This window comes from Diadema antillarum, unplaced genomic scaffold (genome assembly GCF_040938485.1).
Source record: "Diadema antillarum isolate AM-2024a unplaced genomic scaffold, OU_Dant_1.0 seq00001575_RagTag, whole genome shotgun sequence".
NCBI lineage: Eukaryota > Metazoa > Echinodermata > Echinoidea > Diadematoida > Diadematidae > Diadema > Diadema antillarum.
The window spans coordinates 339,136-361,303 of NW_027272295.1; the positions used below are offsets into that span (position 1 = coordinate 339,136).

The 22,168-nt window shown below is 38.2% G+C and overlaps 1 protein-coding gene across 1 annotated transcript in view; it reads left to right on the top strand.

The window, feature by feature from the left end:
- Nucleotides 1–20,190, top strand: part of LOC139710847 (major vault protein-like) — a 46,091-nt gene extending 25,901 nt beyond the window's left edge. The window contains exons 13-26 of the mRNA XM_071622768.1: nt 3,938–3,998; nt 4,593–4,687; nt 5,910–5,994; nt 7,640–7,696; nt 8,192–8,288; nt 10,293–10,372; nt 10,824–10,883; nt 11,952–12,030; nt 12,401–12,543; nt 13,350–13,450; nt 15,638–15,818; nt 16,671–16,862; nt 17,779–17,859; nt 18,978–20,190. Of these exons, the coding sequence (XP_071478869.1) occupies nt 3,938–3,998; nt 4,593–4,687; nt 5,910–5,994; nt 7,640–7,696; nt 8,192–8,288; nt 10,293–10,372; nt 10,824–10,883; nt 11,952–12,030; nt 12,401–12,543; nt 13,350–13,450; nt 15,638–15,818; nt 16,671–16,862; nt 17,779–17,859; nt 18,978–19,085 (1,420 nt within the window). The 3' untranslated portion in view covers nt 19,086–20,190. The remainder of the gene's footprint in view (nt 1–3,937; nt 3,999–4,592; nt 4,688–5,909; nt 5,995–7,639; nt 7,697–8,191; nt 8,289–10,292; nt 10,373–10,823; nt 10,884–11,951; nt 12,031–12,400; nt 12,544–13,349; nt 13,451–15,637; nt 15,819–16,670; nt 16,863–17,778; nt 17,860–18,977) is intronic.
- The last annotated feature ends 1,978 nt before the right edge of the window (nt 20,191–22,168 follow it).

Here is a 22,168-nt window from a genome sequence, read left to right on the forward strand (position 1 = left end):
AATTTCCCTCTGAAATCAATGGTAGGTATTATTCATGTACAATTGCTTGCCTTGTCCATAAACTTTGCTTTACAAACTTTCAGTGAAACGTGTCATAACATAATTCTGTAACTCCATTAGCAGGGATTGACTTCATAAAGAAAGATATATCAAATTGAACGCTTAGCGCGTATAACTATTCAAAGGGGGATTTTAGCCTGATGCTCTGTTCTTCACTGCTCAGATACCAACAACACTCATTACCTACGGCTACGTATAGAGAAACAGCCATGACGAAAATAAGTTTTTCCTCTTCTTTGGCAGATAGACACACATCCCCTTTGAACACACTATAATTGACATGGAGGGACATGGAAAAGTTCATTACTACTACTAAACAGTGATGCCTTCTACTCATGTGGCACAAGATACCTCTATAACAACATAAAACCTGTCTACAACTCCGTTATTGCGTCAAACAATAACATCCTGGAATTTCAAAGAGATGAGCGAGACGCCATACACCTGGCCTAGAGTTAATTCATTCAGTTGCCATTCCTGCTCCAGGTGAGTTATGCAATTTATTTTCCGACCTGTCTTGTGACAGTGTAACAGGAACAAACGTAGAGAAAAGGAAAGAGAAAAGGAAAGGTGGCAAGCGGGGCACTGTACCAAGGGCAATTTAAACAATACGTATGATAAATGAAGCAAATCCAACCTCCAGCCTCCGACAAAAAAAAAGGAACTTGAGCGACTGTGTGTCGTGGGGTAGTATAATTGATAAGATAATACGATAAATGACATCGATCGGAATAAAGCTGAACTGCCAAAAGAAACACAAAGAAATAGAGAGAGAAAAAAATGATAGCGTCCTGCGGGTCTCGAACATCTCGTCCTGAGGTAGTGCATAATGACCATGCAGCGCGCTAAGCGACTATAAAGCCACACGGCTGTACCGAAGATTGGATGTGAAATTTATCTTTAATCTTTTTTTATTTATGTATATACATATATATATATATATATATATATATATTTATCTTAAATCTTTATACCATTTACAACATGAAAAAGTTCATTACTACTACTAAACAGTGATGCTTTCCACTCATGTGGCTCAAGATACCTCTATAGCAACATATAACCTGTCTACAACTCCGTTATTGGGTCAAACAATAACAACCTGGAATTTCAAAGAGATGAGCGAGACGCCATACACCTGGACTAGAGTTAATCAATTCAGCTCCCATTCCTGCAAGTTATTTAAATGTACATGTTCCTACCTATCCTGTTACAGTATAACAATAACCAATGAAGAGAAAAGGAAAGAGCAAACGAAAGGTGGCAAGCGGGACACTGTAACAAGGGACAATTTACAACATTAAGTGTGACAAAATTAATGAAGCAAACCCAATCTCCAAACTCCAATACAAAACAAGGGAAATAGAGCAGCCGTGTTCACGGGTTACGTACACTTGATAAAATAATACGATAAATGACATCGGAGTAAAGCTGAACTGCCGAAAAAAAAAGAGAAAAAAAGAAAGAACGGATAAAAGTCCTGCGGGAGTCGAACCTCTCGCCTTCCGGTATGGCGTTATGAACAACCAGCGCGCTAACCGATTATGCCACATGGCTGTCCTGAAGATTGAGTGCGAAACTTAAATCTAAATACTATCGTGACAGTGTTGACTTGTGATGGCGCTATTCAACTTCTCACAAGTGGCAGCGTGGATTCGATCAATATACAGTTGCAAAGAAAAATTGGGAATCGTTCCGTACAGATTGCCTTCTCATTTTCAGTTTTAAATTGCAAAATTGTCAACCTGATGAGGAGATTTGAAAACATAAAATGCATGATTACTAAAGCTTATTGTCTCAGCTACAACATATTTATGTTTCAGCGGAAATGGAGCAACATCAGATGAGGTAAAGGTGCTTAAACGTTGTCAAGTCAATGCATGGTTTAAAAAAAATCACCTCCCATAGACATAACACGTAAACTTGTCTGATTTTGAGTCTTTACCTTTAATCACAATTTCTAGTGTGATGACGTCATCATATTTCAAAACCATCACATGGACTTGAAAGGCAAATGTTCAAAGTGCAACATATCTGAATTTGGGATAATATTGAGCTTAAACAACAGAGATACGAGCAAATGAATGTCAGAAACAGTACCTCAAAAAAATCAATTCCACTTTTTTTATTCAAAATGACGATATGATGACGTCATCACGTTTTCCTGGCAATATTGATACTAGGAATGTTATTTACAATTCATATACTTTTGTAATATGCAATAGAAATATAGGGTCAACGGACGATTTAAAGAGCTATGGCGAAATAAACAAAGACATGTTTTTTCACTATATTTGCAGAAAGACGCGCACGTGGAATTTTAACTTTGACGCCAGTGCATTCCTTTGTTATAGGTCGAAATCGATCGGAAATCAATGGATATTGTTACTCAAAGTATCAGGAATCCAAATCAGTCAAAAAAATTGCATTTTCATGTTGCTTACGGGCTCTGCGCGCGAAATTGCGCGGACGGACGCGCACGCGAGAAAATGTTTGAAACGCTTAAAATTGTCTGAAACTTCGAGATTTCCCATTGGGAAGTTGTTTTGAGCCTTTTAAAATTTTGACGCGCGTAATGATGACCTGTGTAACTAGCGTTAAAAAGTAAGATAGAGCGTGACCTGAACTTCATGTCCACCGAAAATGATACAGAAATGACATATAGTTATGAAGTTATGATCGATCATGTGACAAGGTCCGAAAATCACAAAATGGCGCCTGGATGACGTCATAGATATGTTACTGTCATGAAAACCTTATTGTGGCTAGATTTTGTCATGAGACATGTTGACTGAAAATGTCATGTTATTGCGTAATGTCATTCTTGAGATATTGACGACACAAAATTGTCCAGAAAGAAAGAAGAATAAAAAAAAATAAAGAGAGATTTTGACAATCACAATAGGTGATACGCTGATAGCTTATCACCTAAAAAGCGATCGTGATAAAGTGTGGGTCCCACACTTTATTAGAATCGCTCATTTTTGGATATCTCAGCCATTTCAAAACCAATTTTCATCAAATAAATGTTGAATTCCTCATAGAATTACATGCTCTTTCATATTTCATAAGAGGTTTCTCATTATTTCACAAAAAAATGTTAGAAACCCGAAATTAGGTCTCAACCAAAGCTGTACGATCCCTTTAACATTAAACAGGGAAAATGCAAAATGTGATCATTTGGTTGAAAATGTTCAAAAGTTTAGATTTCTTGATACACTGAAAGTTTGGTATCTTAACCCCCAAATTTTTAAAGGTGAATTATTATAATTATGTTGTTGGAAAGTCTTGACGAATTTAAAATCGTGAAAACAGGTCGTCAAGATTCGGCAACACTGTCATTCTCTTTATGTCTGGTCACATATAATTTGGTTTTTTACCTTAAAAACTTGTGAGTTGCACCATCAAAGAACGATTGCTAGTAGTGTAGGAAAAAGCTATACCGAACTTGCCATGCATTACTGCAGTAATCTGCCACTGTATGAACATTCCAGTGTTTCAGTTATTTGTGGGCTTCTGTTGTTCAAACACAGTTGCGTTTGTGTTGCTATGTTAGGCAGGTCCCCTTATTTACATACATTAAAAACACAGCCAATGTCAACATGAATTTTATCGTGCCATTTGTGATGAAGTGTGGGGGGGATATGATAATCATTGTAAAACTCTTCACATTGGCTATTCTAATAATTTCATTTGACAGATTGCATTTTATTCTTGGCATAGCAGAATATGTTTATCATTTTTTTTAAATGCCCCTTATTGATTTATGTAATCTGTGTGTTAAAGATTGTTCCATGGAAATGAAGGATTTATTGTGTTGATCATGCAGTTATAGATATCTCCATTTTCCTTGATTTTCTATATGCTTTATTAACAGGAAAGCTATTCCCCTTGGTGAGAATGAAGGAATCTATGTCCGCAATCTTCAAACTGGAGATGTGAGTGATTGAAGGCTTGATTCTATCAGAATGTTCACCTGTGTTTGCAAGTTTGCTATAGAGGTTTATAGAATGTTCTTAAAACCCAACTTGAATGAAATAATTAGCACGTGCCTTTTTGTTTTCTTGAAGAATTGCATATCTTTAAGATGTGAATGGGTCCTTATTCTCATATTCAATTTTGGTGTAATTATTGCAACCATCTTTGGTTATGGAGCCCCAGTATTTGCTTTCTTGTCAGCTTTTGTGACAAATGCGGTGATAGAAAATGACTAAAACATATAATGTACATAAGTTTGTGCTGCTGCTCATTTCTAAAATTATAATTTGTATTTGACATGATTACTGTTCTTGGCTTCACATAACATTTGTCTGTGTCTGTTTCATATGGAACCATCAGCAGGTGTGTTCTTTTTGAAGAAATTGTCGAAAAGTTAACCTTTTGTATTTGAGTGCCTGCTCAGTCTCAAGTAAACTCTTTGGGATTGCAGAATATCAAAGGGAATGGGTTCTACAGGGTAATTTTTGTCTCATTGCCAAAATTTAAGATTTTATTATAGTTGTGCTTTTTTGTACATTTGTTCTAATCTGTAGGTGAACATGGTTCTGGGACCGAGGTCCTATCTTCTCAATGAGCACGAGATGCTGTGGGAAAAGGAATTGGACCCTCTTGTGCTTTCCATACTCAGGTAAGCCTTGCAGCATAAAACGCGCGAAAGAAGGCTTTGAATTCATCATCCATGTTAACAGGACTGCCCTCTCATTCTTACTTGATAACAACAATACTGTTGATGAAACTACATTTGGATTTGATGATGATGATGAAGATGATGATATCGCACATTATCAGATCAGTGAGGTGGCTCTTTGGTTCCATGACATTTGCTCCTGCGACAATTGCTTTCACGAAATATCTGTACGCTATTAAAGCCAAACATAAATTCTACCCACAAACATTACCCTAACCCTAATCCTAATCCTCACATCAAACTAAATTAAACCTGAACCCATATCACAACCTAAACCTAACCCCAAGTCCTTGGAGAAAGTAAGACCGGAGCAGTTTTCACAGGAGCAAATGTCATGTCACTGGCTTTGTCAGTAGCTGGTCTGCCTTGCAGTCTGAGTTGGCTTGGATTGGAGTCCTATTGACGCAAATTCACAAAGCTAGTTTAAATCAAATCAATGGCTTAGTTAGATTAAGTCAGTGGACTAAAACGAGCACGAAATAGGTGTACATATCACATGTGTGTGTGCGAGTGCCTTCATTATAGGATGTCTGTTGGCATGTACAATCGTGCACACGCATTTGCACTTATGAAATTTGCATAGATATAATCCACAGACTACCCTTTTCAATGCAGGCCATTAAGTCTAGCTGAGAAGTGTTGTGTGCAATCATGCTGTTCCCTCCGGTAAGAGGTAAAAACATTCTGCCCCTTGAACAGGAAATTAAATGGCGGTTCGGAGTGTTAGAGTCTCAACTCACGCACATAAAAGACCATTTAATTTCCTAGCAAACAGCAGTGTGCAAACTGAGGAAAATGGTCCGCCCCATATACCAACACTAGAAAACAGGTGAATGGTGCTGCCCTCTCCTGGTTTTCCCCATGTGACTAGCAATAGTCAGCAAACTGTGCCATATGAGAAGTGAAAGATTCTTGAGTGTGATCAGGGCTGGTCTTGATGTTTACATGCTAATCGTTGAAATATTTAGCAGGTGTCCTAGATCCAGTATAATACATTTTAGTGCTTTATACATACAAGATATATTCTGATATGTAAATGCACAGGGAAATTAGTTTTATCTCATGGAAGGGCCTTTTTCAACCTTTACCAGCACGTTTTTGAATCAGTCGTATGTCATTCAATTTGTAAAAAATCCCCCTTTTTTTTATGCATCCTTGACAGAAATGGAGGAGGAAGCGGTGAGGGTGACATCAGGAAGTTGGCCTACTTTGAGCAGTCCATCGACCCAGAGTATGCAGGAGGCAAGGTAGGCAGGGGGAGCTCATATTAAAGGATTAAAGGGTTTGCCATGGCATCTTCAGCAATCTCTTGATATGAGAACACTTAAAGGAAAGCACACTCAAAGGCAGTCATGTGGTATAAAGCCATGAGTGCTGTAGTATATCAGACTCTTTAAAGCACTTCCTTTTGGAGATGTCCTTTCACAAAACTATGAACAAGATTTCTTTTTTGTTAGGTTGTTACTAAACTGGGTCATTCTGGTAAATCTTTTGGTTTTTTATCTTTTTTGAAAGAGCAATTACTTTACAAAATTCTTAAGTTTAAGATCATAGCATGAATTGAATGTTGTATTTTTGCCAATTTTTCTGGAACACCTTTTTCTTAAATAGTGTCATTTAGCATGTCCTAGAGGTCCCTTTTTACTTCTTATAAACCCTTAACATGGTGAGGACGAGTCCAGAGTATACTCGGGCAAGTGTCTATGGGAAATACATGTTGAAGCAAAATCAGCCCATCCTCAAGGGGTTAACACTTCCTTCACTTTCAACTCTAATAACTTTCGAAAGAATGATGCTGCTGCATTTCAAGTTGGTATCAGTCATGAGTAGAGCGTGTAAAATTGCAACTTAACCTGATATTCCTGTCATTGTGGTGCTGTGGAGTGTTATATCCTGTTTTTTTGTCCCGTTCATTGCACAAAGCACTGTTGACTGAGATTAAGCACTTGAATAGACCCTAAGCTTCAAGCCTCCTTTCTCAATGAACACTTTTCCAGAGGGTGTACATTGTACATTCTTTCCATTAAATACTAGTAGATAGGTAAGGAACATCCATTTGTATTGAGTTACATGGCATTTAAAAGCTCAGAGGCTGCCCTTTCAGAATGTGCCCTCAACTAGAAATCCCTGTCTGGCGACTTTTTGGTGGTTTTGAGATGCAGGGTCACATTCATAACCCCAATCACTCGAATCCTGCCTGAACTTTATATTGCATTCTCTCCACTCCTTGGTAGATGTTCAAGCCAGGCTGCCACTGTCTTAGACAAATTGCTAGATCCAGCAACGACATTGTCCAGTTTTTCTACTGGGTGTCAATTCATAAATCTGGGTAGTAGAAAGGCTGAACAATATTGTTCAGCTTTTTTTTTCTGGATGTCCATTCATAAAGCAGGATTAGGAGGAGCATTTTGTGTATACACTGTCTTGCTCAAGGATGCAAAGTTGCTAATAAAGTGCAAGTGCTAAAGATTGTTTGTTTGTTGTTTTCTTGGCTGGCAGAGGGGTATCAACTTGAAATTCCATTCAAGAACGGGATTATAATGCTCCTCTGGCACCTCATGGAATAGTTTGTGACACCTACATTTGTATATAATGCTATTCCTGGTGAAATAGGCAACGTGATATGGGAGAAAATTCACTAAGTTACATATGCAAACTGCGAGTATCAATGTGCTAAACACTATGTTAAATGTATTAATACTATAAAGGGGAATTATGAACTGCAAGAATTATTCCTGGCATATGTCAAGCTTTTACAAACTTTCCATTTGCAAGCCAATAGCAGTACTTATTATGCACATTTCTTACGTCTGATTTGCATAGCTGTTTTTTTTTTTCTCTCTCTCTTATCTTAGTCTCTGATGATGATGCAATGTTTGATTCCTTTTGCAGCCCCGGGACAAGACCAAAGTGGTGAGATACAGATGTCCCCACAACACAGCAGTGCAGGTGAGATGACAATCTACTACTTCATCTGTAATGTTGTCTGTATTCAGGGGACACTCATGATGTTTGTGCATTCCATTGACACTGCAACAAAAAAACTCGCAAAGTCATTGGCACTGCAGACATATCGCAAGTTTTGGCCACCATAAATGTGCTGTGATTTGCAATTTCAGGTGGCTTTTTGCGCAATTGCTCTGCCATTTAACAGAAATGGTGCAATTTTTCTGTGGGGTGATTTTTCACTAGCAGTGTGAATGTCCCTGTGGCAGACCAAATACATGAATTTCTCCACATCCACAAAGCTAATGATTTACTTTGGAGGAATATTTTTCACTTCACTTTGATGTCAGAGTCACAGACATAGGAAACAAAGAAAGAAAGAAAAAAGAAACAAACAAACACCAAACCCAGAAATACAAGGAAACAAGATAATTGTTACACAATGGCCAACATACAATGCAAAGTGTTTGTTTTGTTTTTTACTTCTAATGTGGACAGGTGTACAAGTATCAAGAGAAGACGGCCCGTGTGGTCTTTGGTCCTGACATGGTCATTCTTGGCCCACATGAAGACTTCAATGTCCTCAGTCTCAGCGGTGAGTCAATTTGATTTGAATTCTTTGGTGTGAAACGACCGCAAATGGTATTGGTGCATGTGAGCGCACCCTGCACTGTAAAACTGGAAATTTTTGTGTGCATGAAACTTTTGCAGATTTTTTGAGGAGCCAAGATTTATGAAAGTAAAATGCACACAAAAGGTTTCGTCTACACAATGCATTGAATGCTAACGACAATTCGTGAAAGTGTCATGCTGTGAAAATGGCTGTTAGCTCCAGTTAGTACAAATTTCATGCCGTGATTGTTTCTTGTTTTACAATAAGTGTGTACTCACTGAAATGAGGATGATAGCAAGAAACTGTGAGGAAATTCAATTTAACATGGTAGCAATTTCCCATAGAAAGCAGGTGAAGTTTCATTTTTTTTTTTTTTTTTTGCCTCCGTCAAAAATGAGCATTAGAACTTGTGTGAACTGTCACCATGAAAACCTGATAAAGCAGTTAGAAATCTCTGTTTGGTTGTACTATTTTCACAATATTCAGCCTGTAAGCTTTTTGGTGCTATATGCTTTGTCCTGTGTTTGTATCCATGGACCTACCAAAAAAATGTGAGCAAGTTTACCACAAGACACGGCAGTGAGAACAGATTCTTTTGTTGATGAGTTTCATGACAGGGCACTGTTTTCCATAGGAAATGTACACAAAATCAGGAAATTGTTCCCATTTTGGGGTAACATGCAGTTGCAAGAAAGGGCTTGGCTTTGTAATGGTATGTGCAGACACTGCAAATTTGGTATCAAAAGTTGCCTGAGACTTTAAAAAAAAACATAAGTCAAGAAGACTCATGACGAGGCCTTCTTGTGTTGTCAAATTATTGCAGGAAACCTGCCCCTGGCTCTTTTAGTGTTAAACTCTTGAAATCTGAACAAAATCAGAGAGATATTTACCAAAATTTGCCAACTTCAAAGAGAAACATCATCTGTCATCATCTGTCATAAAGATCAGTCAAAAAAATGTAGCAATCAAGAGGCTCTTGAAAATTCTGCAACCGAAGCAAACAGTCATAGGTCAACCATGAAGTGCTCAAATGAAAGCTATCATATGTGACCCTGCATCACAAAACCAACAAATAGTCACCAGACATAGATTTTTAGTTAGGATAGATTTTGAAAGAGCAGACTTTAAGCTATGAAATAATGTACAACTCAATTCGAATAGACTCTCCCAACCTATCTAAATATTAGAAAGAAAGCCACACTCTTGAAAAGTGTGTACTGGAAGATTGTACTGAGAAAAGAGGCTTTTAGGGTCTATTCAAGCCCTTAATCTGACCCAGCTGTGCTAGCTGTGCAATGAATGGGACAAAAAAGAAAAACGGGATGTAAACACCCTGGCAACAGCAATGAAGGGATCACCCGATTAAGCTGAAATTGAGCATGCTCTATTAACACATTATATCCATGACTAATATAATCAAAACTTTTTAAACCTTTACCATCATCCTTTCAAAAGGTATTAGTGTTGGAAGTTGAAAGTTGAAAGTGAAGAGTGTGTAAAGGATTATTAGGGGAATGAAAAGGGGCCTGTACGACATACTTAATCACTCTATTCTACAAAAAGGTGTTTTGGCAAAACTGTTTAAAATTCAATTCACAATTTGTTTTAGGAGAGGGACTGCTCTTTTAGAAAATGTAAAAAGTTCTCCAGTTTGACTAGGTTGACCCGTTTTGCCTATTTTGAGTCCTCACATAAAATCAGGGCGTGCGACTTAATGTTGGTGCTGTGATGCATGGTCATGTAATGTATACAGCACCAAATCACCAGAATGTTACTTGTGGGACCCTATGGGTAACTGCTAGTGACATTGAGATGTAAAAGATGTGGAACCAGTGTTTCAATGTATTTGGTACATATTGTAGATTGTTCTTATAAGCACACATTCCGTTATTTACTAAATGGCACACTCCTGTGTTATTTCAAGAACTAACATTCCTCAAAAAGTACCCAGAAATATTCTTTCACTGACCTACTTTCTCCAACCAGCCGGCAAACCCAAGGTGGAGAATGCCCTGAAGACCATCTGCCTCATGCTGGGGCCAGACTACATCACCGACATATTCCAGGTCAGTCTAGGGATATGTGATATGCAGCACAGCATTATCATTGAAAGCATTGTGTGACGTGACGTGATGTGTCTTCAGTAGAATGAGCGTTTGGCTCAAAGACTGGCTGGGCATCTGTCAGTTACATTTGAATCTGTGCTACGGTACAGTGTACCATTTTGAGTGATGACTTGTGTAGATTCATGAGTGACATTTTATGAGGGTCGTAATATGCATTGAATGCTGGTTGGAGAGTTCTTAACTCTATTTAACTATTATACACACCTTTACACTTAAAGTTTTGCAAACAATTAAAAAGCTAGTGTAAAGTAATTTGTATTTTGATTTGTCCATCCAAAACATGTGAATTTTGTAACCTGTATGTAATCATTGTGTTAACTCAGTCAGAATGTAGTGCATGGAGTCAACTAGTGATTACGTGAATTCTCTTCTACATCCTCTTGTTTGACAGGTGGAAACGGCAGATCATGCTCGACTACAAATCAAGATTGCTTTCAACAATCATTTTGAGGTGAGGTGGTTGTATTTGTCACAGCTGAATATCCCAGTCACAGTGCTAAATCCTGATAACGAACCAGATTTCTTTTTGCCGAGCTTCTTGTTTGTTTGAAGTAATTCACATTTATTTCCTTTTCTTTGAAAAGAAAATTAGTCCTGTTATGTGATTGTCCCTTTTTAAAGCAAAGGTATTAGATTGACCAGATTTTGCCACACTATTGTTGATTTTATTGTCCTCTGTTTTGTCAATTCCAACTACTGTCAATTTCAACCCATGCTGCTGTGCTATGCTGCTTTGATCAAATCGAGTGTGGACATTTGTGGAATTCGATTTTCTTGTATATCATAACATGATGTTACAGGGATGGGATAATTGTATGGTCATTGTTCTGAATACAGTGCACATATCAAGTTTGGAATAGGACATGCAGTAATTGCTTGTCGACTACCATGTTCCACTTCATGAGTGATTTTTTATGACTGAAAATACATTTGCATTTTTCATGATTGTGTCAATCAAATAACATGGTACTAAAAAAACAAAAGAGAGGGAATTCCGGCAGAAAATATGATCGTCATTGAACATGCGCTAGTAGGAGAACCCATGTCCAAACAGAAAAGAAAAGAAATGTAGGGTTTCAGAAACTCAATTTAAGAAACCTATACATGTATTTCACACATAAAAAGAGCAAGAAATGAAAGATCAAAACCATGTGAAGCAATGATACAAGTGTGAAAAACTTGAATGTAGCACTCCAGGCATTTGATCAGGCGTGATGCATCAGCAAGGTACTTGTATGTCGACATCACTATAATAAGAATTGTGATAATAAAAGTAATAAAATAGTGATAATAATAGTAATGAGTTTGAAAAAATAAATTGATCATAAACATATAAATTCATTGACATTAGATTTCTCCTGATAGATAGATAGATTGATAGACTGATGGATAGATAGATGAATTGATGGATGGATGAATTGATGGATGGATAGATTGATGGATGGATTGATGGATGGATAGATTGATGGATGGATTGATGGATGGATAGATTGATTGGTCTCTTTCTCTCTTTCTTTAGTTCAAGCATGGAGACCCAGTTGAAGAGAGCTCCATCTTCTCTGTACCAGATTTCATTGGATTTGCCTGCAGACAGATTGGTAAGGTCTTAAGGACTGCATGTCTTCATTCACACTATGTCTTTCTCGACACTTTACCTTCCTCCCACTCAACCCCATTTTAAACTTTCCCACCTGCTTCTTGTGATGAATCATGCGATCTCATTTTTTCTTTTGACATTGTTACTGTTCCTGCAAGAGACACAATGATAATGGAGGATTTCAGTGAAAATTGGTATCTTTTATGTTAGTGTCCGATGCATTGTTTCCCCGATATATCTTATTCCTGCGAATAAAATACATCTGGTATGATAACATATGTTTGAAAGGCAAAAAGAGACTGTGGAATCAGCATGTAGTATATGGCTGCTGTTACACTAATTTAAAAAGAAAAAATCTTCTTTGCATGCAGGAAGTCGCGTCAGAGGCGCTGTCTCCCGAGTGAAATTTGATGAGTTCCACCGCAACTCAATGCAGCTACTGAAGGCGGGAGTGTTTGGCTTCAACAAGGACGGGACACTGAAGGATAAACTTGTATTTGATGCCAACAAGCTGGTGAGTAACCTTTGACCCCTGCCTTGCACATGAGCAAAACTCAGACAGTACGGCTTGTCGTATGTGATATACCCTATGCCCAGTTCTCAGGAAAAAAAACAAAAAAACACAACAAATATCTGTCATGGTGTTTCAATATCTACAATTTGTTCAGTGGTTGATGTTTCTTTGGGAACCAACAGAGTCAAAAACCTTGTCTTAAAGTCTACCCAATGGTGTTTGGTGATCAAAAAGTATCTTGTTTCAAACATTAAGAAAGATATTTAAGTCATTTGAACATATCTACTTGTTTTCTGTATTTTGTAAGCTTCACATACATATACATACACACATAATATATGCATGTTACACTATCACATTTTATTCATATTAGTTATCTACTCTCTGGCTGTTGTGAAAGTCTAGCATGCCAGTTTCCTTTCAAGGTACTTGATGTCTTTTTTGATCTATTCCATTCCCGAAGTGATTTGAATGTAAGGGCTGTTTAAAAAGAGAAAGAAAGAAAGAAAGAAAGAGAAAGGGTAGAACAGACTTCAGGTGCTGCTGATCTTGCATTGAAGAGAAAGAAATATCTGACTTGTTTCTGATTTGAACAGGTGCATAATATCCATCATATTCATTCACATAAGAAATTATAGCAATAGGCAACATACTAGTTGTGCATGCATTTCAGTGTGGGCATCTAGTATCAATTTTCCATTTACTAAGGTGAGAAGTTAACTTTGAAGGTGAACCAATCTGCTCCAGGCATCCATTATACCAGTGTTTATGTTCATAACAAGGGTCCTAATTTGAACTGTGTGCAGGTGATCACTAATGTAGACATCCAAGCCATCGAACCTGTGGACTCCACCATGAGAACAAGTCTCCTTAAGTCCGTTCAAATGGCCATCGAAATAGCAACACAGTAAGTCCATTTTGCTGGTGCTTTTTCTTGCATGTTTTGTTAGTCATTGAGTCATAGAGCCATTCTTTCGTTGTTGTAAACACTTCTAGTTAGCAAAGCCTTTCAAAAAAAAAAAAAAATCAACAACATTTCATTCTCATCCTTCCTTCTAGGAACTCTCATTTCCTAATTTCTTAGCCCTTCTATCTCAGATAACCTTTGAACTCATCCATTTTTTTCAGCCTGTCCATGTAGCAGAGCCTCTTTCTTCACCCTGCCATTCTAACACCCTTAAAGACCCTTCAGTTCTCATGTCTCTTTATCTGTCTATTGGTATAGTACAGGTGTCACATTGCTTAGAGACCCCTTAGAGGCCAAAACTGATAATCGTTCACATGGCCGCATGAATGGTGGTCAAAATTCAGTATATGATGAGCAGCACCACAGGGAGGTTTCATTGAGGTCAAGTAGTTATCTGAAAGCTCTGGCAAACCTTGATTATTTGTGACCCGCTACAACAAAAGGATCTGAAAGTCGGGGGAGGACAATTTTCTGAAAATGGCATGACATTATTCCCTTACTCTTCTTCTTTAATTTCATATATAGCACAACTGGTAAAAGTACTCGGATGCGGAGATATTGATGATTTTATTAGCGCATGTCAAGTGGTTGAGGAAATCAGCGTTTCGAGGAAAACGCCTTCAAAGTTATCCTTCCGACGGTATCATGATCAAGGGGAGGCGAGACAATTTCACCGCTTGACAATAGAAGGTATGCTCCTAGCAACCTCCGCAATGTTCATTCAAGCTTAGCGCCAGCTGTCTACGCACAACCAATCAGTAACAAGGATGCCACGCACTGACCAATTAGATCACTCCCTCGTTGCTAGGGGTGGAGTCTAGCTGCGGCGCTAAATCCAAATCTTTGGACACGTATCTGTTACGTTGAAAGTCGGAAAATCATGGCCCAGAAAAACGCTGATCTCTTACCTTTCCTTTGACCATTTAGCTTCAAAATTTTGGCAGATGATAGACAAAACATTAGACTACAAAATTATGCCAAAAACAGAAATACGATTGTTTTGACCACTTTTGATGATCTGACTTCAAACTTTGTTTTCTCGGCTCAGCCATCAGTGACTTTAGGATCCTTTTGTTGTAGCGGGTCACATTTGGATTTTTAAAATTGTGTATGCATTGATTTCTCACAGAATTCTTGTTCTTAACACTTTTATGTTCGTGGGTTTCCGGTCATTTGATATTTCTGTTTTTACTCATATGAGTACTTGCTCTGTTTGTATAGAGATTCAAGCATGACATTCCAAGGTAGTTTGCATCATACTTATTAGCCTGTTGAGGATGAGTCCCAAGTATACACGAGCAGGTGTCTATGGGAAATGCGTGTTGTAGCAAAATCAGTCCGTCCTCAACGGGTTAACATGAATTTGGCATGTCATTTCTCAAAATGAGGGCAGCAGAGAAATACAATTGCCAAAAACTAGATCTGATATCTCTCACCCAAATTTGAGTTGCCGTACAATGTACAATAGGAGCTCAACTGTCTGCCATACGTTTTTTCTCTGCTGAAAAGATTTTTCTGTGAGGTTGGGTGTCTTTCTTTGGTGATATGCCAATGCTCTAAATCCCTTTAATCTGACCTCGTATGTGTTATCACCACTGTCAAAAATGTAAAAAAAACTACAGCAACAACAAAACAGACCACCTTGGATGCACCGGGGGTGGGGGGGGGGGGGGGTGGGGGGGGGGGAATACTCAGACACCACTGTGGCCTTAAACAAAAAGCAATAACCCACCAATAACAGCAACAAAACGAAACAAATATTGCTTGCCCAACTCCAATGTCAGTTGCCCTACAATGTACTATAGCTACTTTATGGCAGTGGAGTACTGGGGCATTATTCTGGCCCCATGGCTGTTCCTACCTGTCTAATTTGCTTCCCATTATCATTATTATTATTAGACAAATTTGTATAGCGCAGCTACTATATAAATATACTCTACTGCACTGTGAAGTAACAGAGCTCCAAACATTGTTACTGATTAGACACACAAAAAATAAGTAACAAATTAATCAAAGGCTTCTGAAAAAAGGTAAGTCTTCAACAAAGATTTGAAGGCAGCAAGTGATGGGGCCTTCCTCGTTTTCTCTGGTAATTTATTCCAATTCCCATCTAACAATATGACCTAGGTCCATCCAGCGTACTGCTGGCCATGACGCTGCCTGCAAGGAGCAGGAGGCCAGGGGTCTGTTGGAGAGACAGAAGCTGATTAATGAACAGGAGAATGAGAAGGCTCGCTGCTTCCTTCATGAGCTGCAGGCCAGCACAGCGGCCGTCGAGTCTTGTGGCCAGGCCAAGGCAGAAGCTCAGGTGAATAGCGCCCTCTCGAGATATTTTGTCTTTTTTTTTATTACGGCCATTTCTCATATTTTTGGGGTACTGCCTTTCCTATGTCTAATGGACATTAAAACTTGCCTACACTTACCTTCGAAATGTAAACCAAAAAAAGTTCATGATCAAGATTACCTGAAGAAGAAAAAGAAGAAGTAATGCTTTGTAGAAATATGAAACTCTTTGTGAAACGAGATTTGAAGATGTCAGAAAATAGATTTTTAGCCAATGAATAGCCCATGTAATTCTCCTTGCAAAAGGGTGCTCTTACTTTGTTATTTCAAGTGTCCAATAATATGATTTTTGGAATGTAGCATTATCTTTTGAGACCTGTTTCAAAACGATTTATTGGCAAGCTAATGGGAGACATTTGAGACTGTGATATCACATAATTTGTATGTGAGATTGCAAGCAATATTACTATTTTTGAAGTCATGTGAACTTTCAAAATTTGTTATCTTTTGTCAGATTATTATGGGATTCTCAGTGTCCTTTCTTTTTCTTCTTACCCAAGCTATCACAGTCTGAATAAACATACAGTGGATTTTCTCTTTGAATGCCTATTTAGTTTATTACACTTGTAATCTGTAATGTCCAGGTACAGTAAAAGTCTTTTCCACGCTTCCACTCGGGTAGCTACTTCGGATTCTATGGCATTTATTGACTGAAATTATTGTAGTTTTCCTTCAACATGAATAGGGATGAATTTTTTCACATCAGTCATTTTAGGGCTGTTGTTTATGATGCATGATGTCATCATGATGTTTTTCACATGTGAGTATAAGAAAAGGTCTCACTAATAGAGATATTTCTCCCACCGTTTCTTGGCAGGCCCAAGCAGAGCGGCTGCTGATCGAAGGCCTCAGTGCCATCGAGGCGGCCAGGCTGAAGGCTCAGGCAGAGGAGATCCTAGCCTCCAGCGACCTGGACACCACTCAGATGCTGAGGAGCTCGGAGCTGGACTACCAGCGGGAGATGAGCGACATGGAGATCTCACGCACCAAGGAGCTGGCTGATATTGACGTAAGTTGTGGCATCAGTCAGGGGAGCCTTCAATGCTGTTGGGAAGTCAGTCAATGTGTCATGGTGACCCTTTAACCTGTTGAGGACGAGTTCCAAGTTTACTCAGGCAGGTGTCTATGGGAAATGCGTGTTGTAGCAAAATCAGTTCGTCCACAATGGGTTAATACATTGTGTGTCATGATGTAAACCCCCTTTGTGCCACATTATCCTGAGATCACAACACAGTCACTATGCTATTGTCCAGGTCTAGGCGGCATGAGTTTTGCAGACACAATTGGGACAAAAAAAAAATAGAATGTATACTCGAATATCCCCAATGGAACACCACTTTTCAATCACAATGCAAACTATCTACAGGTGTGAGGAATGGAATCAGTAAATATTTCATTGTACTGTTAGCTATTTATCAAACAATTTGGACGGGGTTGTGCGTTTGAGCAGAATGTGCGGACTTGGCAAGCCGCCGACAGAGCCAGGTGTGTGAATGTCGCACATGAAGAGTTAGCATGCCAGCCCTCAGTAATTCCTCCAAATTTGACATACTTTTAAAGTTAGCGTACCCAATCGGGTGTATCAATATGCCTCAGTCCAACAGGATGTCCGTAGTGACACAATATTGATTACAGGTATTTGGTAGTTGCTGTTCATTATTATGCGCTTCATCTAGACATCTGTGTCAATCAGCAAGCAAAACACAGCAAGTGTTATACTACCACTGATCATGATAATGTTAGGATCACTGTATAGAGTGTGGGCTGAAAGATCAAAAAACATGCAGAGTGGATTAGCTTTATGACTAATTCATATCCATTGATATTTTGTCACATAAAAATTTCCAGGTTTGTTGCATTTTGTAGACTGCTGATTCTGCAGTAGTTTCATCCTGTGATTAATTAAAATTATTGTTTCCTTGCAGGTATCCAAGTTCTCCCAGATGGTGAATGCACTCGGCAAGAATATCATCAGGGACATTGCCAGCAGTGGACCCAAGTTCCAGGTATGGGCCTTTTGCTCTTCTGTGGTCACAGGCAGAGGACAAGTGTGTCCTACCTGTAACATGGAATGGAAATGCACGTGGTAGAATGTAGGAACCGGTATACAGATATGGTTTGCTTTTATGGGCATTGTTGATATTTTTGCCCTTCATGGCAATGACATTGCATAGCAAATGAATTGAGATCCCCCAAACCACTAATACCAACAATGCCCTGACTAAAATTTGAGTAGGTCACATCTATTTTGAATACAAAGAGATTTGATGTTTGCATTGCGGTCACTTTGGACATGGGTCGCCTCTTGCTCTATGAAGCCACATCATACTACAGTGCATGCACGTACAATGTATGTACCACTACCAACCAAAAGAGAACAGTTTATTACTATGGGGCAATTTGAGTTCAATGGGGCTGAAGACAATTGTTGAAATTATCCCCCCAATTTCAACCAGTCAGTATCAAGGATTCATTAAGTGAGTGAGTTTCTGTAAAAGTGGATATTTTCGCTCTACTAATTATCAGTTTAAAGAGTTTTGTGTGTTTTTAATTCCACGGAATCAAGATATCAACTACTGGAACATATGGCAAGCAAAAATATTCGCATGCTTTTATTTTCGCACTAGTTCTGGTTGCACGAAATGCGCGAAAATTTCAACACCGCAAAAATTTCCTCTTTTACAGTACATGATAGTCTTGGAGTCCAGACACCTGCAGGGATTGCCTCATTTGATATTCTAGGTCCAGTTTAAGGGAGGAGGCAGTATGCTACGTACTGTCTATGTTCACACCGTGCAACAGGTTGTATATAGACAATTGGCTGTCAATGGAAGTTGCTGTCTTGGATTTTGCAACTATCTAAATAAGGCTAATGAGTCTATGAAATCCAAACATCATGTATAAAATCAGTTTATAGAGTGATGTAGACACTGAAATCATTGCTGGTCAGTAGGTGAGAATAAATCATTCATATATATGAAAGTGAGAATGGAATGCATATAATTCGAAACATCAAGTGCCTGTTCATCTGCACCATATCACCAATGTTTAGCCAACTTTTATTTCAAGTGGCCCATGAAGTAAAATCTGACTTGCATGGTTTGAACAACCCTTCTCTTGACAGGTGGAACTCCTTCAAAGCCTCGGAATGGAGACCACCATCTTCACCGACGGCAACAGCCCCATCAACCTCTTCAATGTCGCAGAGGGTCTTGTGGCCACCCAGCAGTAGTGGGGTTGGCAACTCGCTGGGAGTGCACCAGTGAGTGGCTGCAATAGGGAGACCAGTTGCAGGAATAGAAAGTTGTGGCAATGCTATTGTCACAAAATTGTGTAGAGTGTAATTCCTCTTTTGAATGGTTTGACACAGGCTGTGATCAGTTGTCTAGATATACTAAGGTTGTAATGAACCAGGAACAAAAACAGGAGTGTACTTCCAATGTTGCAATGACTGACACTGTCACTGAGGTGTATGTTGCTCTAGATAATTTGCGATGGCATGTAAAAGGTAATTAAACCATTGTCGAGAAGCTATCAATCAAATACCTGTAACTAGTGCAATTTTCACACTTTCCCCAGTCAAGATAGTTCAGAGTTCAAAGTGCCATGTCACAATCGAGTTAACACACAGCCACTGGTGTACTTAAATCATGCATTTATAACCTATGTCCCTGATATACCTGGCAACCATGTGGCAGTTACATGTAAATGTACAGGCAGGACTGTTATGATCTTGTGTTGTATCAGCTTGTGTCGTTATCAAATTACATACTGCGAAAGATGTGGATTCCATATCGATTGCAGTTTGGTCGTGAATCACTTTGAAGCCTGCATCATGGTCAGGCTACATTGTACCAGAAGCCTGCTATGCATATGTGTTGATGTAGATATATGGTGATTGTCATGCAAAAAATCATTAAAAAAAAAAAACAAACCTACAACAGACCACTGCCTGATGGCAACTGCCCTTATATTTTGTATTTAGCAAACCATACTTCATTGAAGTGACTTCTACTAGTAGTTGTTTTCTGAGGAGGTGATTCTTTATCTATTAGATATACACATATTTGACGGAGAATATCTCCATGTGACCATTGTTAAACATTACTAATACTATAGGAATGGAAATAATTCATATGCTTTGTGAATTCTAGATCAGATGGAGGAGGATTGTTAAAGTGTTAATTCAAATGAAACTAGAATTTAGAAAATTTGCCAAGACTGACAAAGTAGTTGATCCATTCAATCCGTGATTGGAGGCAATTGGTCGTGTAATTCTTAAGATGTTCACTGAAGAAGAGATTAAAATAGAAATGAAATGTGCATGCAAGTGTGCTTCAGGGCAATTATATAATGTCTTGTACTCATAGATTATCTTTATTGAAATATATATCTACATGTACCAAGTTTCATTTTGAAAATGATGTTAAATAATGAAGATTATAATAAAATGATTTTGTAAAGTGACATCATGGATGTCACCCATCAGTTAGCAGACAGTCTGTGTAAAACTGTAACCAGATCATCTGGAAGTCATTACAATAAATTATTGGAGCTTCAACTTCAGAGATGAAAATTGAGATATGCTGTACGCAAAACAAAAATGGCAGAAATGAAAAAGAGAGAAAAAAAGAAAGAAAGAAAGAAAGAAGGACAAATCCTGACAATATGAAAAGGTGATCTGAGAAAACATGGATCACCTAATTACCAGCACCTTCCCGAGATCGATTTCTTTCAGACAGAAATAAAACCCATTCCTTCTGAGAACCTTGTATACCAGGTTCCCAAAATGTAGACAAGAGTGCCTGTATTTGTGGCCTAGGTTCATGTTTATTTGTGTAATTATGCTTACCAGAAAAATGACTGGTTGATAGATAAGAGTTTCTTCTATCAATGTCTGTGTTTTTTTCTATCAAATTTTCTTTTTCTGTAAAATTTGCATGTGTTTTTGTATAATTTACCTCTTTACAATGTAGTAGTGTGCTTGTTTTTGCTTTAGAACTCATGTGAAGACGTACGAAGCAATCAGAGCTCACAAGATTTTGACTTTCGCAGACCCCGTTTGATTGCCCTTATAGTGTATAACAAAAAGAGTTTGCGAGCCCAACAGTCACAGTCTATTCAAATATCATTTTCGATCGATATTTTATCGTTTGATGTCACATGCAGTTGACTGTAAAAAAAGGTACATGCACTTCTTTACTGCGTTCTTCCGAGCACATTAGCGACCTTGTCTGTTCTTTGTAAGCAGGCAAAAAGAATATAATTTGGGGGCATTAAAGGAACAGGCTAACGAGTGATGGCAAAAACTGCAATTATTTTTATATTAAGTATTTTCATATTTTCAGGGAGTTACATGCTGATGACACAGTCCATGTAGTATATTTTAACGACAAAGGAAAAAAAAAAGGTTCTTGGCAAGAGAGATGTTTTGCATAGAGTTTAAAGGATTATTTTCATATTGTAAATGTAGTTTCATATATTGTGTCTATTAAATATACGGTCATGTAAATTATAGAGCTGTTTATCGAGTATATGGTATGGCAATATGATAGTAACATTTGTGTATGATGGATTGAGTATTATTAATGTGATAGTGGTTCAAATATATTATCTATGACTTTCTTTGTAGTGAGATTATCATGAAAGGCTCTTCAGTAAGATAAGATATGACATATTATGTAGTATGAAAAAATGGTAGTATCATGTTTATGCTACAGTGGAAATCCCAGAAAACTTCACAGTTTATGATGAGTGACAGGGTAACTAAACACTCACTGTGGGGACAATCAAGTAACTGTCAGGTAGGTACCTTCATACTGAGATCTCTGTGACATAATCCGAGTGTGTGACCAAATGGATTTTTGATGGGAAAGATTTTCACTTCTACCTACTCTTATGGTGACCCATTAGAAATGCATCAAAATTCTCCATTAAAAGATATGGTGGTGTTTTGGTACTGTAAAAGTGGTTTCTTTCGCGGTGGTTTTATTTTCACGCTTTTCGCGTTTTGAGGTTGAACTGCGAATTTAACATCACGCGAAAATATTTTGAAAAATCGTGCGAAATTAACCATGCAAAGAAATGTTTTGAAATCGCCGCTTGTTACAACGCTGTTGCGCACACACAAAAATTCTGCCCATTGCAGGTATTGATGGTATTGATGGTCACCACACGCACAGATTTTGCTGACCATGAATTTAAACACACGCGAAAAAGTTGGCACCAATGGAAACCGCGAAAGTATCTGTACGCAAAAGAAACCACTTTTACAGTAATCATTTTGTCACCCTATACTCTTCCAAAGATTATGAA